Genomic DNA, 16,916 nt, shown 5'->3' with positions numbered 1-16,916 from the left:
TACATCTGGAAGTCCCCTGATTCTTTTGGATGGTGAGTTATTCCACAGAAGTGTGCTGATCGGTCCTCATCAACCTGCACAGTTGACATACACCTCTCGCATCGATGGCTCATGCTGCCCCACACTTACCACATCGAAAAGGTTCAATTCGTCCACTCACGGTACACTTTAACCACAGTAGCCCGTGAACAGTTCACAAACTTTGCTATTTCCAAAATACTGCTGCCCTTGGCCTGGTAGCCGATGATCTTTCCTTTTTCAATGTCTGATAAATCTCAGGTTTTTTTCCCATGTCAGCCACAGTTGCTATATTGACAACTTGCTGACATCCCACCTTATATACCCACAAATTCTGCGCATAACACATTCATTGGATCATTGGCTGTGCACCCCTGACATCAGAGGTAGGTGGTGGTCATAATAATGTGAATCGACCTTGTATAAGACAAATGAAAAAGCAAATCAGCTATGAACTAGCAAATCTTCCTGTGCTTCCTCTGGCAGAATGTTTAAAGGCCTTGATGTTCTTGCTTTCCCCCTCTCTCTCTCTTAGTAATATCTTTAAGGGGTCAGCAGTGTGTATGTACAGCCTGGCAGATGTGAGGAGAGTGTTCTTGGGTCCTTATGCTCACCGAGATGGTCCAAACTACCAGTGGGTACCATACCAAGGAAGAGTGCCATATCCCCGGCCAGGCACAGTAAGTACCGGTAGTTGAAGTGACTGCAAAATCACATGGCTTCAAAGGAGTTAAAGCAGATTTCACAGAATACAGCCCCCCTCCCTGGATGTCAGTGTTTTTTATTTAAAATGTTGATTGTTGTTGGCTAAATTATGCCCCGATATTCAGTGCTGAGCCACGTCTGGGCACGAGTATTGAATATCGGAGGCATAATTCTGGGCGGTTTCATGGTGCTACCGTTAGGGATCAGATGTCTGTATAAAGGGCAGGGGTGCTGCAAATTGTGGGGTATTTCTTGTAGGAGGGGGAGTGAATTCCTAGGTAGCCTCCAGGTAGACAGTCTTCTGCTTGGGGACATGTTGGTATTGGGTGGCTTCCATTGGGGGGCCTTTGGAAGGACACTTACATATTTGGGGGGGGGGGAATATTCAGGAGAAAGTTTGTGATTGGAGGGGCTTGGCCCTTTTAAGATGCAGCAGGCCATGGCTTTAAGACTACAGAATAACTCTTCTTGTGGGATAGCTCACAAGGAATACTCTCTCTAAAGATTGGCCAGGTACATGCAGACTTTTTTTGTTTGAGCAACAAAGTCTAGAACTAAATTTTCACGTGAACGACTAGTTCTACAAACCAGTTTTGCAAGTATTTTTGTAAGTGACCCTATAAAATCTGTGAGTGATGCTCCTAAAATGTACGAACAATTGCTCATGCGTTCCGCTTAGAGGGAACAAAGCTCACCGGCATCAATATTCATTTGCAATGTAAGTCCATAACCTGTGGAATGAGCTTCTGTTGACTGGTGGCTCCCATGGAAAATCAAAGCCCAACTTGCTTATTCAGGGGTCCCTTTACTGAGCTGTGGTAAAAAGTAGCCTAAGTGTGCCCTTACAGGGGTCTTTTCTGTGCGCTAAGGCCATTTTTACTGCAGCACACAGTCATTAACAAAAATTAGGGATCCTTTTACCGTTCTATTTGACAAATTCCTTGCCTAATCAGACGACCTCTCTCAGATATTCTTCCCTTTATTAACCCAATGTATTAGGTAATTTCGTTCTCTCATGTATTCCTTCCCTATGCTTCCCTAATTATTATGTAACTTCCTTCTTCTTGCATTGTGTAATTCGCTGATTGTCCAGCCTTCTTTCTATGTGAACCGCCTAGAAGTCAGTTTGACTATGGCGGTATAGAAAAATAAAGTTATTATTATTAACACGTGGAATAGCGCGCGCTAAAAACGCTAGCATACCTTCGTCAAAGGAGCCCTTAGTGTGTAAGCCCTCACCATCACCTATTTTGCATAGAGTTCTGGAAGTTACCAGAATCCGTGTGGCGCTGAAGTGTGCACGTTGATTGCTGATTTCACTACTATTCTTTATACCATAGGATCCTATCACAAGCCCTCCAGGCACTTAAATGGGGGCTGCTATTTACGCAGCCCAATTTGGTAATTAAACTTAGCCATCCAGCACTTGAATATTTGTGGCTAGCTAGCAATCTTTCGCAGAATATTAGCAGTTAGCTGGCCAAATATCATTTCTGTTGAATATCGGATGAGTATATCTTCAGCAGAATATTACTGAGAACAGCAGAATCCTACATTTCACTTCCTTTAGAAAAACAAAGGGGGCTTTTACTAAAGTTTAGAGCATGTTATCTGTCTCTGATCCGATTTATTTTAAAAATTTCTATACTGTTTTTTCCAAAACGGTTTACAAAAAGTTCCATACATAAAATATTATAAAAAATCAGAACAAGATAGGAACAAAAACAGACAGATTCAGTCTTTACATAAGGTCAATTGCTCAAATGCATCAACAAATAGTTGTGTTTTTTTAACGTTTTCCTGCTAAGCTTTAATAAAAGACCTCCATAATATATGAATGGTTTATAGTCCATTTTATACAAAACGGATTACAAAGCACATACATATAAAAATATACATAGAAATTATCATATAAACACACATAAAAAGTATTCGAAATTAATTTTCCTATGAACTGTTTTCCTACCTTCTTCTACTCTATGTTTATAACCTAACTAATTTATTCTTCTCAAGTACTTTAGCAAGAATGTGAGCCTTTGGGACAGTCAGGGAACTCCAAGTACTTTCTCTTCATCTTAATTAATCTTATTTATTGCATTTCTTCTGTTTCTACTGTAAACCGCTTAGAACCTCACGGTACAGCGGTATATAAGAAATAAAATTATTATTATTATTATTATAAAAAATACCACATTTCCATACTGTAAAATGATATCATTACATTATTCCCCTTCAATTAGCTGCTGTTAAAAACACTTCACCATACCATATTGCACAAAATCGTTAAAATTGCCCCTTTTTTCTCTTCTTTCTTTAGCGCTCCTATTTCATTAGACAAAATAAATGCTGTTTTAATAAGCGCTTAAACATACTTAGACTCCCTCGCTCTCGTATTCCATTCCGCTGGAGCTACACATGAAAAGACCCCCAGCTCTCCTCATCTGTCGTCTCAAATCTTTTCTTCTCGGTACAACTCAATCACCAGTTCCAACAGAACGTAACTTTGGACGAGAAACCTGACGTGAAATTGCCTTTTGACAGGTATCGCGGAATCCCTAAATAATATAGCATAGCGTAGCATAGTACATGATGGCAGATAAGAACATAAGAACATAAGAACATAAGAAGCGCCATCTCCGGATCAGACCTTCGGTCCATCAAGTCCGGCGATCCGCACACGCGGAGGCCCTGCTAGGTATACACCTGGCTTATTTTATAGCCAACCATATCTTTATATGCCTCTCTCAAGGAGATATGCATCTAGTTTGCTTTTGAAGCCTAGGACTGTCGATTCCGCAATAATCTCCCCTGGGAGAGTATTCCAGATGTCAACCACTCTCTGTGTGAAGCAGAACTTCCTGATATTAGTCCTAATAGGGGGTCCTTTTGCTAAGGCGCGCTAAATCGTTTAGTGCCCATTATATTCTGTGGGCGCGTTAGCATTTAGCGCGCCTTAGCAAAAGGACCCCCTATTAGGTCTTTATCTGCCATCATGTACTATGCTACACTACACTACACTATACTATGGAAACATAGAAACATAGAAAAATGACGGCAGAAAAGGGCCAAAGCCCATCAAGTCTGCCCACTCTATTGACCCTTCTCTTTGATTTTGCTCACCACCCCCTGCCCTTACCTCATTAGAGATCCCACATGAATATCCCATTTATTTTTGAAATCTGATACGCTGTTGGCCTCAATCACCTGCCGTGGGAGTTCATTCCAATGATCGACCACCCTCTCAGTGAAGAAATACTTTCTGGAGTCTCCATGAAATTTCCCTCCCCTGATTTTCAGCGGATGCCCTCTGGTGGAAGAAGGTCCTATAAGACGGAAGATATCCTCTTGCACCTCGATACGACCCGTGGTATATTTAAATGTCTCGATCATGTCCCCTCTCTCTCTTCGTTCTTCAAGTGAGTACAGCTACACTACACTATGCTACACTATGCTAACCTAGGTCCCCTAGGTTAGCAGCAACAATTTGTATCGAACTCTGTACCCCAACTTGAGCCAATGCAACTTAATATAAGAATCTGATCTATGCTGACACTTTGACAACCTAAACAGTGCGCGAATGATTGAATTTTGCGTGACCTGCAATGCATTCAGCACAGTTAAGGGAATGCCTAACAGCACTATATTGCAATAGTCAAGACTTCATAATACAACCGTTTGGAGAACAGATTTATAATCACTCCAGTAGAGACAGTGATAAAAAGTACTTGCGAGTCTCAACATTTGTACATCTGTTTTTAAAAGGCAATTGAGAGTCTATAACAACTCCCCAATTAAGGAAGACCCCCCCTAAACCCGTGGTCTCAAACTCGCAGCCCGGGGGCCACAGTTTCTTGCTCATATGTCTCTTTAGCTATAAATGACAAGATTATTATTAAGACTTAGCCAAAAGGAAAGATTTATAAACTAGAGAGAGTTTTACCTCATGCAAAATTGTCATTTCTTTCATAAGACATTAACTCTTTTTTCTGAGGCCCTCCAAGTACCGACAAATCCAAAATGGGGCCCTGCCCTAAAGCCACAACTTGATTTGCTGCATGGCGGTATATCCGTGCTTTTAATATTCACATCTTCCTTGGATAGGGACAGATTCTTCAGGCTGAAGGGGACAACAGGTACGAGGGGGCATTCGGAGAAACTGAAGGGAGATAGGTTCAAAACGAATGCAAGGAAGTTTTTTTTCACCCAGAGGGTCGTGGACACTTGGAATGCGCTACCGGAGGAAGTGATCAGGCAGAGTACGGTACAGGGATTCAAACAGAGACTGGATGGATTCCTGAGGGATAAAGGGATTGTGGGATACTGAGAAAGCTAACCAGAAAATAAATGTAGAAACCCAACCAGGTCGTGCAGGTGCAAGACCGGAGGGCTAGGACTTTGATAGGAAGATAGGACTCAATTAGGAAACCAAGGAGGCATGGGGGCCCCTTCTGGTGATTTAGACAGGTCGTGACCTGTTTGGGCCGCCGCGGGAGCGGACTGCTGGGCAGGATGGACCTATGGTCTGACCCAGTGGAGGCACTGCTTATGTTCTTATGTTCTTATAGTCTCCTGAATTATCTGCCGATGCAAAATCTGGGTCAAAAAAAGGTCCTGCGCATACATGGCTGCCCTCACGCTACTGCAAAGGGCTGTTTCCAACACTTGCAATTTTCTAGTGGATATTTGAATGCGATGATGAATTCTTTGCCTCAAAGAACAGGGCTGCACATGGAGTTTTCAAGGCCATGTTGATCAATTTTTTCGGAATGATTATAGCTCTGAGCTCAGGGTGTAGCTTAGACTATGGCCCCAAGGCTTATTCCATGGAAGTTGTCACAGTGGGGAAATTACATGAACCTTGACAGCTCATTAACCTATTCTGTGTTTATAATTTGCCGCATACATTAGCCGTTCTCGCTACCACTGAATAACTCCTGTTCTTCTTCTGCTTAAGATACTACTCTGCAAATTGAAGGTAGAGTAAAATTAGGGCGAGATACCTCAAAATGATAACATGTTTCTTCGTTTCCTAATTTTGAAGGAATCCCAGACATTAATTTCCTGTAATGCTGTAATGTTTCCAAACTGGCATACATATATGTGCTAGGATGTACACATGTATATTCTGAAATGCCAACCTATACATGCATGTGCTGGCACGTATGGGGCCTTTCACTAAGTCGTGTTAACCGATTTAGCACACGCTAAATGCTAACATAGAGTATGTTAGCATTTAGGGTGGGCTAATCTTTATCATACCTTATTAAATGACCCCATAAAGAGTAATAAACTATATAATTTTCCCAGCAAAGCCTAAAAATATAGAGAGTAATAATAATAATAATAATATTAACAGCTTATATACCGCAGTACTGTGAAGTTCTATGCGGTTTACAAAAGATTAAGCAAAGGTACAAATTGATTGACTTCAAGAGGGGTAAAGAAAGAGAATTAATATAGAGAGTAGAACCAGAAAACAGGCTAAACACATTAGCAATGATGTCAATAGAGACCGCACAAGTTTCAAATAATGGAGAAAAGAAACGACCTCCGATATCTTGCTCCAACAAGTCCCAACTTCATAAGACTGAATATATTTGATATACAGGAGCTATTCTAGTTACTGGTCAAAAAAACTCCACTCCCTATTGCAGCCTTCCAAAAAAAGCCTGCAAAAAAATGTCTTGAAGCACAGTTTTCATAGACATAATCCCATATCATTCACAACCCATAGCCATAACAGTTGAAAAAGCAAAGTCCAGCTGTATTCTTTATCTCGCATTTGCCTCCAGCTTTATCAAGGGCTGCGACATTGATTCTCCATCAGCAGTCTTCACCCTCACTAAGGGATTGCACCAAACGGTTCAAAGCATGCTGGTTATATTCAACATATATGCATGTACATTCTAGCACACACACGTATATATGTTGTCATGTTGACCCCAGGCTCCCATGTTAGCTTTACTGCAAACTGCACATTAGCTGTGTAATACTGTCATTTCAAATGAAAGCACGTCCCTAGTTTTTAGAGTTGATTTGCTCAAGTAGTGGTATCTAATTGCACCATCCTAGGGATTCCCATGGAAAGAATAAACACAAAATAAACAGTGATTGAAAAAGATCTAATCCAAATTGAGAACTGCCCCAAAAATCTAAAAGCAGTTGAAAAATATGTTAACGTGTGAAGGAAAAAAAAAAATCAATCAAAATCATTTGGAGCCAAGAGAAATCTCTTTACTCCACAAATACTCAGATTAGGGCTTTCTTCCCATTAGTAGTCTATTGGGAAAAGTCTCAAGGGGCAGTGTCGCTGTTAACAATACTCTGGAATTCGTTGCCGGAGAATGTGGTGAAATCAGTTAGCTTAGCAGGGTTTAAAAAAATATTTGGATAATTTCTTAAAAGAGAAGTTCATAGTCATTATTGAGATGGCTTGGGGAAACCCACTGCTTATTCCTAGGATAAGTAGCATAAAATCTGTTTTACTATTTGGGATCCAGCTAGGTACTTGAGACCTGGGTTGGTCACTGTTGAAACAGGATACTGGGCTTGATGGACCTTCGGTCTTTCCTACTATGGCAACTCTTATGCTCTTATGTGAGCCATTGTGACATCACTGATGACGTTGGCTTTTAGGCATTGGTGGAATGAGGCATTATGACATCACAATCTCAGCTCTGGAATGTTGCTACTCTTTGGGTTTCTGCCATTGTGACATCACTGCTGAGGTTGGCTCTTAGGCATTGGTGGAATGAGGCATTATGACATCACAATCTCAGCTCTGGAATGTTGCTACTCTTCGGGTTTCTGTCTGGTACTTGGGACCTGGGTTGGCCACTGTTGGAAGCAGGAGACTGGTTTTGATGGGTCTTTGGAAGTCCCAGTAAGGCAGTTCTTAGGTTCTTATTTGCTCTTGCTGTATGAAGCATTTGATTGTGGAGATTATTATTCATTTGAACACAGGACATCAAACAGGTTTTCATTTTGAAAACCTATTTGCTGGGGGTGACCCAGGTACATAAGAAAGTCCTTACTATGCTTTCTAAACAGAAGCCCTACACTTAGGGGTCTTTTTATCAAGCTGCAGTAGGGGGTTTAAGGCGCGTAATACCGTGCGTTAAACTGCCTGCCGCGCTAGCTGCTAACGCCTGCATTGAGCAGGCATTAGATTTTTAGCCTTCCTCGGGAGTTAGCGCGTAATGAAATGTCCGACGTGCTAACCCCGCTAGCGCGGCTTGATAAAAGGACCCCTTACTTTGCCTCCTCTGGCCTAAACGCTGTGTTCTACTTGCTTTTTTTTTAATGCATTTTAAAGTACCTGTATTGTGAATGTGAGCAGGAAAGCTAATTTTCAACAAAGTTTTACGCAGTTATTTATTATCTATAGAGACAGCTTTCAAAATCATCCCCATGGTCAGTAACTGACAACTGCCTTCACAGGAACCTTGTAAGAATTTTGTTCCAAAATATAACTCGGCTACTGCTGAAGACCTAAGAAGAGATTTTCACCCTTTCTGTTGTTCTTCCAGTGTCCAAGTAAAACCTTTGGAGGATTTGATTCTACCAAGGACCTTCCTGACGATGTCATAATGTTTGCCAGAAGTCATCCAGCCATGTATAACCCTGTGTTTCCCATCAACAACCGTCCAATTATCATCAAAACAGATGTGAATTATCAGTTTACTCAGCTGGTGGTAGATCGGGTGGATGCAGAAGATGGTCAATATGATGTCATGTTTATCGGAACAGGTAATGTTACGTTTATGTTACATGTATTTTTGACTGAACAGCTTTCTCCTGCGCTGCCCTTTGGGGATTCTTGCACAGCTGGAATTGGTCCTTGAAAGATTTTATTTGAAAATGCACAGGTTCCCCCCCCCCCCCACACACACACACATTTTAAATGCTGCCCCAGTTACCTAATCTAGACAGTGTAACAAGAGTTCTCAGCTGGGAGTTATAACGGAAGAAGGTACAGTCAACATATATGCATTCTGATTCAATATGGAGCACGGAGCATAACGAAAGTGGCCAAAAGAGCAAGGATCTATGCATTAGGACCACAAGCTTAAACAAAACCCTATACCTGACAGTTAACCAGGAGCAGAACATGTAAGTGTTTGCCTGTGTGAGTCAGTTTCTGCATCATAAGCACCAGTGGGGATTCACCCCACCCCCTGAAGGCCCTGAGGGCACTGCTCGGAATTTGTTTGAGTGGGAAACAAGCAGATGCTGCTCAGCCAATCAAATTCAGATCGGTACTGTCAGGGCCTTCAGGGAGTTTGGAGAATCCCCAGCCCAAGAGTCCTGCTATTTTTGTTTCTTTCCTTTTTCTTTGATGCAGGGTGACTGGTTGAGCAGGCTGCCTAGAAAAAAGTAAACAATAAAAAAAAAAAGACGCAGGGCTGGGGGATTCAGTGATCCCCTGAAAGTCCTCACCACATGCCACTGATAAGCACTCTTTTAGAACATTCTGGCATTTTATGACCTTAATGCTTATCTTCAAGTATTTTCACCTTTTAAGATGTCTTGGTGGGGAGGTGGAAATATACAGACTGTACCACGTATATGTTGTATATGTACAGGCTTGGCATCTATATTTCAACATCCGTGGCTTACATACCATCAGTGCCATTTGTAGAGATTCTTTCCTTTTTATTTTGCAGTTCATTATTGAATTAAATAGAGCTATTTAAAACTGGGTGGGGGCAGGCCTTGGACTTCCAATAGGAGATCGAGAAATGGAGTGGGGTTTTTTTTTTTTTAATTAACCAATTTTTCATACCACTAATGGAACAGGGCTGGAGCATGTCTGTAAAATGATCACGCCGGCTTTTGCTTTACTCTTCTTAAAGCACCATCTACAAATCAGCAATCTGGTCCTCGGAGGTCAGTTTTCAGATTCCCAAGCTATAAATCTCAGCTTTCCTCCACAGTGGAATGGAACATAAATCACCTGAACGAAGCATTGTGCTGAAGCCTCAGAAAGCAGCCCTGGGCATGTGAACGAGAGCGAGGGAGCGAGGGCACTTGAACATGTGGACATATTTCTATAGCATGGCGCTGTGAAGGAAAGACCTCGTCCCAAATATATTTGCTCTGCTAAATGAGTCGTCTATCCTTAGTCCCCAGAGGACAGGGGAAATGTGGGCTCTCTTTGTTGCCTCGTTAGTGTAATGTTACAAAAATGCAGCTTAAATTGAAGGAACAATTGCGTGAGCCATGAAATTCGGGGGCCTAGTGTTCATTTTAACTCCTTCCGAATACACAGACGTATAAAGGGAAAATAAATAATCGCTTTTTTATTGGACTAACTTAACTACATTAAGGTCTTCTTTTATCAAGCCACGCTAACGGTTTAACGCACGTAATAGCGTGAGTTAAACCGCCGGCCGCGTTAGCTGCTAATGCCTGCCTTGAGCAGGCGGTAGTTTTTTGGCCAGTGCGGGGGTTAGCACGTGATTAAAAGTCACGCGAGCTAACCCCGCTAGCGCGGCTTGATAAAAGGAGCCCTACGTTAGTCCAATAAAAAAGCAATTTTTTTTTTTTCCTTTATGTTTTTGTTTTATTTCTACATAGTACCTTGAAGAGTCGATTAACACGGCCACCGCACCATTTCACTCAAAGTACACTGAGAGATTGCTATTAATAATGAACCTTAGACTTGATTCTCTGGCCATAACGAACCTGAAAACGTGGCTATTTCAGAGATCTGTGATATGAAATATGTCATGTATAACCACTATTCCCCCCACCCCTTTTTTTTACAAAACCATAGCACAGTTTTAAGTGACGGCCGTGGTGGTAACCGCGCTATGGTTTTGTAAAAGTGTGTGTGTGGGGGGGGGAGTATTTTATATGACTATGATAGAAGTGACCGAATATTTAACTTTACATTATATGTTGAATCTTATTTAACAAAATGTTGATGTAACCCGCCTTGAACTCCACTGTGAAGGATTTGGCGGGATAAAAGGCCCCATATAACATTACAGAAGTCAGAAAAACTTATAAAGAAATAGCCAAAATAGTAAATATGACCATGTCACACCTTTACTGAGATCCCTTCTCTGGCTTCCTGTTTACTGGCAGATCCAACTGTAATTTTCCAAATCCTATCTGGTATTTTTTCTCCTTTGGTTCACAAGAAATCTCTAATTCTAGGAGTTCTCAGAAATAGAAACTTGGCTTTCCCTCTGTTAAAGGAACAAAAACTATGGCCAATGTTTGTCGATCATTTCCTTTTTTATTCATAAAAGTTTGGAATGACCTTCCTTCTATAATTTGAGTTCTCTCTCATCTACCCACTTTTCGTAAAGTACTGAAAACATATTTATTTCAGAAATTTACTTATGATCCTTCATTTTCAAATAATCAGTCATAAAAGATAAAACTCTGGCCTAAAAGATATAGTTTCTGTTCTAATCTCTTGTATACATTTATTAATATTTTGTTAACCGAGTTGAGCCCTCCTGTTGGGATGAATCAATATAAAAAAATCTAAGATTCGATTTGATTAGATCTTCAGTTTCTATTGGAAACAAAACACGAATATCAAAAGTTTCTAATTGCTTCCCTGATATTATTGGAACTCAAAGTCTAAATGTGCACACAAAAGACAATCCTGAAATCCCAGTAAACATCAAGTTACCACCTGAATTGGAGAAATTCAACACACGAGTTCCTCAGAATGCCACACCAGATCTACGTGTGGTAGCCGTCCTCATAGGAACATAGTAATGTGTGAATATGTTATTTTATAACGTTTCATAACGCTTATAAAGTGCAAGTGCTTCAATAAGTTATATATTGGTCATTTTTTAAGAGTTACTGCAAAGGCAATACTTAGCTTTGTGAAACTGGGTCTGCCTCAATCCCCACCGACGCGTTTCATAATTTCATCAGGGTCGGGGATAGGGAGAGCAGAGCAGTTCAAAATCTTAGCAAGATGCTAAATCCTTGTTAAAGATGCCAGGTTTTAGGATGCTGAGGTTGTAACTTTATGGAAGCCCCAAAGACACCACCTAATATACCACATGGAATCTCGCTAAAATTTGCATGCCACCGTAAATATAACCTGAATTACTACCACATTCTCTGACAACAAAGATGCATCCACCTGCAAAGAAAAGCTACTTCACCTCCTAGTATATCTACACCAAAAATACTGCAATTTAAACCACCCTATGTCCACTAAGTCTGCATGTTATGTCTATACTGTAATTGCTGTAATCCAAACCCCTTTGTCCATGCTGTAAATGCTGTAAAGTCTATATCTCACTAAAATTTGTCCTACCCATAATATGAATGTATTCCAGTAACCCATTCTGGGCTCCTTTGGGAGGACGGGCTAAATAAATGAGTTTGTAGTAGGCCCTTGATCCATTTTTTAAGCTGCAATTTGGCAAGTAGGTGGTAAATATCACCAAAGTTGTCAAATGATATTATAAGTTATTGCCTTTGATTGCAATTCATAGTTAACAGGTTACAAATATTCCCTCTAAATGGGAAATGCAACAGTGAAAGCAAGATCAAACCTTTTTAAGGAGCAATGCATGCATCTCGATAGGAACGTCCAGAGCACAGGACAGGGAGGCTGTAGCTGGATCGTACTTAAGAAATGGAGAACCTGCTTGGTTAGTATTATCTGAAAATCTGTGCCATTTTGGAGCACCTTTCTAGAACATTCTCTTCCTTTTCTTGGATAAAATTCCTACGGCATGCATTACTCCATGGAGAGTGGCATCATGCATGTATTTCTCTCTCCCTATGACCAGAAAAATCAGAGAATGTCCTTCCTAGTCTGCCCTGTTGCTGTCCTCTCTGGTTTTCTGTCATTTGGGGAAGATGAGCAATAAAGTTCCCAAACTTTTACTGTGTCCCATCTCTATTAGCTGATCTTCTTCCTTGTAGCCACTGCGGCCTCTTATCTTTTTCCTCTGAGTTTACTTTTCTATTTGTATGCCGACGATCTATGCTTTATTATAAAACAGGGTGGTGTCATGTACGTAACAGCTTCAGATTTAAGATTTTAAACAATAAAACATCCCCAGAGAAAAAAGTAATAACAATCAAACCAGTATTCAAATCCAAAATTGGCATTTCATTTAAATACTGGCCATAGCAATTGAAATTGTGCCCAAATATTTAACACGTCGGAGCAGCATCAGCGCATTTAGCGTCCCGGGCCGCGGTATAAACCTCTACCGTGGCTTAGTAAAAGAAAGCTTAGATTGTATTTTTTATGTGTTGATCATTTGAATTCTTACAATATAGACCATAAGAAACAGGAAAAAGAAGTCATCAAATCAAATTAACAGCATTACAAAAAATGACATCTCTTCAAGTCCACATCTAGAGAAAATCAGAAATCTTTAGGGGAAGGAAAAAGTAGCAGTTCAGACTAGAGAGTTGCGCGGGGACAGAAATCCCACCCGTCCCCACCCGTCCCCGCCAAAGTCCCACCCGTCCCCACCCGTCCCCGTAAGGAATCCCACCCGTCCCCACCCGTCCCCGTGAGGAATCCCTCCGTCCCCACCCGTCCCCGCGAGGAATCCCCTCCGTCCCCACCCGTCCCCGCGAGGAATCCCCTCCGTCCCTGCCCGTCCCTATAAACTTCAGAAATAGTTATTTCATTTAATTATGCTACTGAATTAAAGGCTCTGGTAGAAACCCATTTACAAATAAGCAAAAAGACTTTATTAATTTGAAAATATTAATTGGGAAGAATACATACTTTGCAAACGGGTTTCTACCAGAGCCTCTAATGTTTATAAATTTTTATCAACACAACTAATATACTATTTTATCCTGAAGCAAAATAAAAAAAAAGAAATATAATTCTTTTCCTACCTTTGTTGCCTGGTTTCTGCTTTCCTCATGTTCTCATTCAATTCCTTCCATCCACTGTCTCTCTTCCTTCTGCATCTTCCATTTGCTCTGTTACTGTGCCTCTCCCTTTCTTCCCCCTTCAAAATTGGTCTGGCACCCATCTTCTTCTCTCCGCTCCCCCCATAGTCTGGCATCTGTCTTCTTCCCTGCCAGCGTCTTCTCCCTACTCTCTCTTCCCCATTTCCTTTCAGCGTCCTTCTCCCCCTATCTTCCCCATGTCCTTCTCCCTCTCTGTCTTCCCCATGGCCTTTCAGTGTCCTTCTCCACCCCCCCCCGTCTTCCCCATGTCCTTTCAGCGTCCTTCTCCACCCCTTTGTCTTCCCCATGTGCTTTCAGCATCCTTCTCCCCCCCTCTGTCTTCCACAAGTGCTTTCAGAGTCCTTCCCCCCCGCCCTTCCCATGGCCTTTCAGCGTCCTTCTCCACCCCTTTGTATTCCCCATGTGCTTCAGCGTCCTTCTCCCTCCTCTGTCTTCAAGTGCTTTCAGAGTCCTTCCCCCCCCTCCCGTCTTCCCCATGGCCTTTCAGCATCCTTCTCCCCCCTCCTTCTCTACCGCCCCGGGTGCAGCACAGCCGGCCAGGTCCCCTTACTTTTGTGGCACTTCCCCGACCGACCGACAACAGCCCCGGTCTGACAAACCTCCCTGCCCTTAACCGCGAATCTAAATTACCTTATTACAGCTGCTGTAAGAAGATAATTTAGATTCGCGGCTACAGGGCAGGGAGGATTGTCGGATCGGGGCTGTTGTCGATTGGTCGGGGAAGTGCCACAAAAGTAAGGCTGGCTGTGCTGCAACCGGGGCGGGGTGTGGTGTGGCGGGGCGGGGCGGACCGCCCCCTCCCTTGGTAGCCACTCGAACCGCGAGGTTACTCTCCTCCTTACCTGCACTGCCTGCAGCACAGAGCCAAACGAAAATCTTCCCAACGTCAGCGCTGACGTCGGAGGGAGGGAGGGCTTTGTTTAAGTCCTCCCTCCCCTCTGACGTCAGCGCTGACGTCGGGAAGACTTCCGTTCGGCTCGTGCTGCAAGCAGAGAAGGTAGGGAGAAGAGCCGCGCGACTGAGTACATCCAGCCCCGCAGGAACCCCGCGACCCTCGGAGGCGTCCCCATGGGATCCCCGCGACCCTAGGGGGCGTCCCCACGGGATCCCCGCGACCCTAGGGGCGTCCCCACGGGATCCCCGTGACCCGAAGGGGGAACCCGCGGGATGCCCGCGGGTCTCGCGGGATTCCCGTCGTCCCCGTTCCCGTGCAGCTCTCTAGTTCAGACTGTGCAATGCTTTGACTTCTTTCTCAAAATTTTCTAATAAACGATAAATTTAAAAGCCACTTCAGCATATCATGAGATGAATTTAGAACTAAGCCAGGTACATTTGAAATCATGCATTTCATCTCCCCAGGCCTTAACAGGACACAGTGAAAAAACACGTATGCATGCAGATGGTTCCCGGATCTGCTACTACTATTAATTATTTCTAGAGTGTTGTATAGAGTCAAGACAGGCAAACAGGATGCCAGGGTTGGGGTGATGAGCAGAGGGCGCTGTGGGGAGCAGGGTTATGAGTTGAAGGCTATCTGGAAGAGGTAGGTGAGCACGATTTCGGTGGTCCTTCACGTATCTATAGTATTGAATGCAATGCAGGAAAATGTGTCAGTGGGCCTAATTGTTTGCTAATTTTGCCCATTGACCTGGGCTTTGAAGAAGAACATGAGGAGGAATCGTGCTTAACCTCTCAGGTTATCAAAAGCATCTCCACTTGGTTTGTTAATCAGATCCCAACAGACTTGTTTATTAAAATCCTCCACTTCCATGTGCAAGTGGCAGCCACTTACCTACAAAAGTAGGGAAACCACTGCTTATATGGATCAACTGGTGCTACTTAGATGAATACATGCATGAGAGATGATAGGAAAGAGCTCTCGCCACATGCACAAGATCTGGGTGTGCTCCTGAGATGTGTGTCTAAGGTGCTGTTAACCAGCAATAACCAGCAATTACTAATGTTAACTGGCAGCAAATAGGATTGCCATGTGCATTTGTCTGCGTGCCTAAATCCCCAAATGGGGCCTAGTCAGCTCAGGGTATTTCAAAACATTGCAGGAGTCGGCATGCCCAGCTTGGCTGCCAGTACTTATACCAGGGATCAGCAGGTGTAAGTCTGGTGCCCAGAGTTGGACATGAGAATCGGCGCTATAAGCTCTTCTGTAAAAGGCGTACAGCGCTTAGGCCTGAATTCTAAAAGCAGAACTGCAATTGGCAAAACAACATCAGCAGATTATTGATTATTGATTAAAAATTGATATACCGCATACAACTATGCGGTTTCCATATCACATCCATAAAATCTCGTTTCCCTGCGATTACCATGTCTAAACAACATCATTAATCATCCCTGTTATAAACAAGAATAGAGCGCAAATTCAATCAATTCAGAAATACAAGCAAAAATAAAATTCTGAAAGGCGATTATCAACTGAAATATGCCTTAGCATAAGAACGCATTGGCAATTAATTGAGTTTTCAGCATTGCAGCCTGCCTCGAAGGTAGGCGCTGGAAATGTAGGCCAGTTTTTTAAAGGACTTCATTTCTGGCACCTACAAGTACCTTCAATGGAGAATCACTCTTAACTGTGTCAAACGTCAACCCCACCCATAGCCACAACTCTTTTGATGTTTAGTGCTGCTGGGCATCTGTGTAGATGTTACTTCGATGCCATGCCTTGTGGTGCCTACTTTTTAAATTTTAAATTTGTATTTAATTGGTTTTTAACAGTGCGGTCAATGGTTGTTGCTCTTGTTAGGTGCCATCGATGTGTGCTCGAGTCCTAGCGACTTGATGAATTGCGGATCTAAAAAGAAATCGGTTTTGCATCATCCCCATAGTTGTTTTCAATGTTCCCAGCCATATGATTGCAGGTCACCCTCTTCGCGGTCAATTACCATGCTGTTAATAGCCAATTAAAACAATTAACTTAGGCGCCAGTTGAATGCCTACCAATGCCTTCCTTTTTTTTTTTTTTTATACATATACTGTATGTTTATTAAGTAAAATGTAAACAAATTACAGTATATTGCAGACCAAGTCACCTACAGATTAAGTTGCAATATTCAGCATGTAACAGGGACTAAATATTTCAAAAAAAGAATGTTCTCATTCAAACAAGCACACAGCTGACAGCTATCAATCCGGTACTAAGTGTACTCAGTAGAAAAAGGGATGCAACAGCTACACCTATAGATTTTATGAACACTTAAAAAAAAGTGAAACTTTGCAATTGTTTGTTTTTTTTTGACACCTAGCAT

General features: G+C 42.3%; 1 protein-coding gene across 3 annotated transcripts in view; it reads left to right on the top strand.

Annotated features, from left to right (window-relative positions):
- Window positions 1-16,916, top strand: part of SEMA3A (semaphorin 3A) — a 314,404-nt gene that overhangs the window by 250,850 nt on the left and 46,638 nt on the right. For all 3 annotated transcript variants that reach the window (XM_033957570.1, XM_033957569.1, XM_033957571.1), the window contains 2 exons: window positions 554-698; window positions 8,253-8,472. In XM_033957570.1, the coding sequence (XP_033813461.1) occupies window positions 554-698; window positions 8,253-8,472 (365 nt within the window). The remainder of the gene's footprint in view (window positions 1-553; window positions 699-8,252; window positions 8,473-16,916) is intronic.

This window comes from Geotrypetes seraphini, chromosome 9 (assembly GCF_902459505.1).
Source record: "Geotrypetes seraphini chromosome 9, aGeoSer1.1, whole genome shotgun sequence".
Classification (NCBI taxonomy): domain Eukaryota; kingdom Metazoa; phylum Chordata; class Amphibia; order Gymnophiona; family Dermophiidae; genus Geotrypetes; species Geotrypetes seraphini.
Note: the sequence above shows the minus strand (reverse complement) of the source record. Positions and strands in the feature narration are given on the sequence as shown.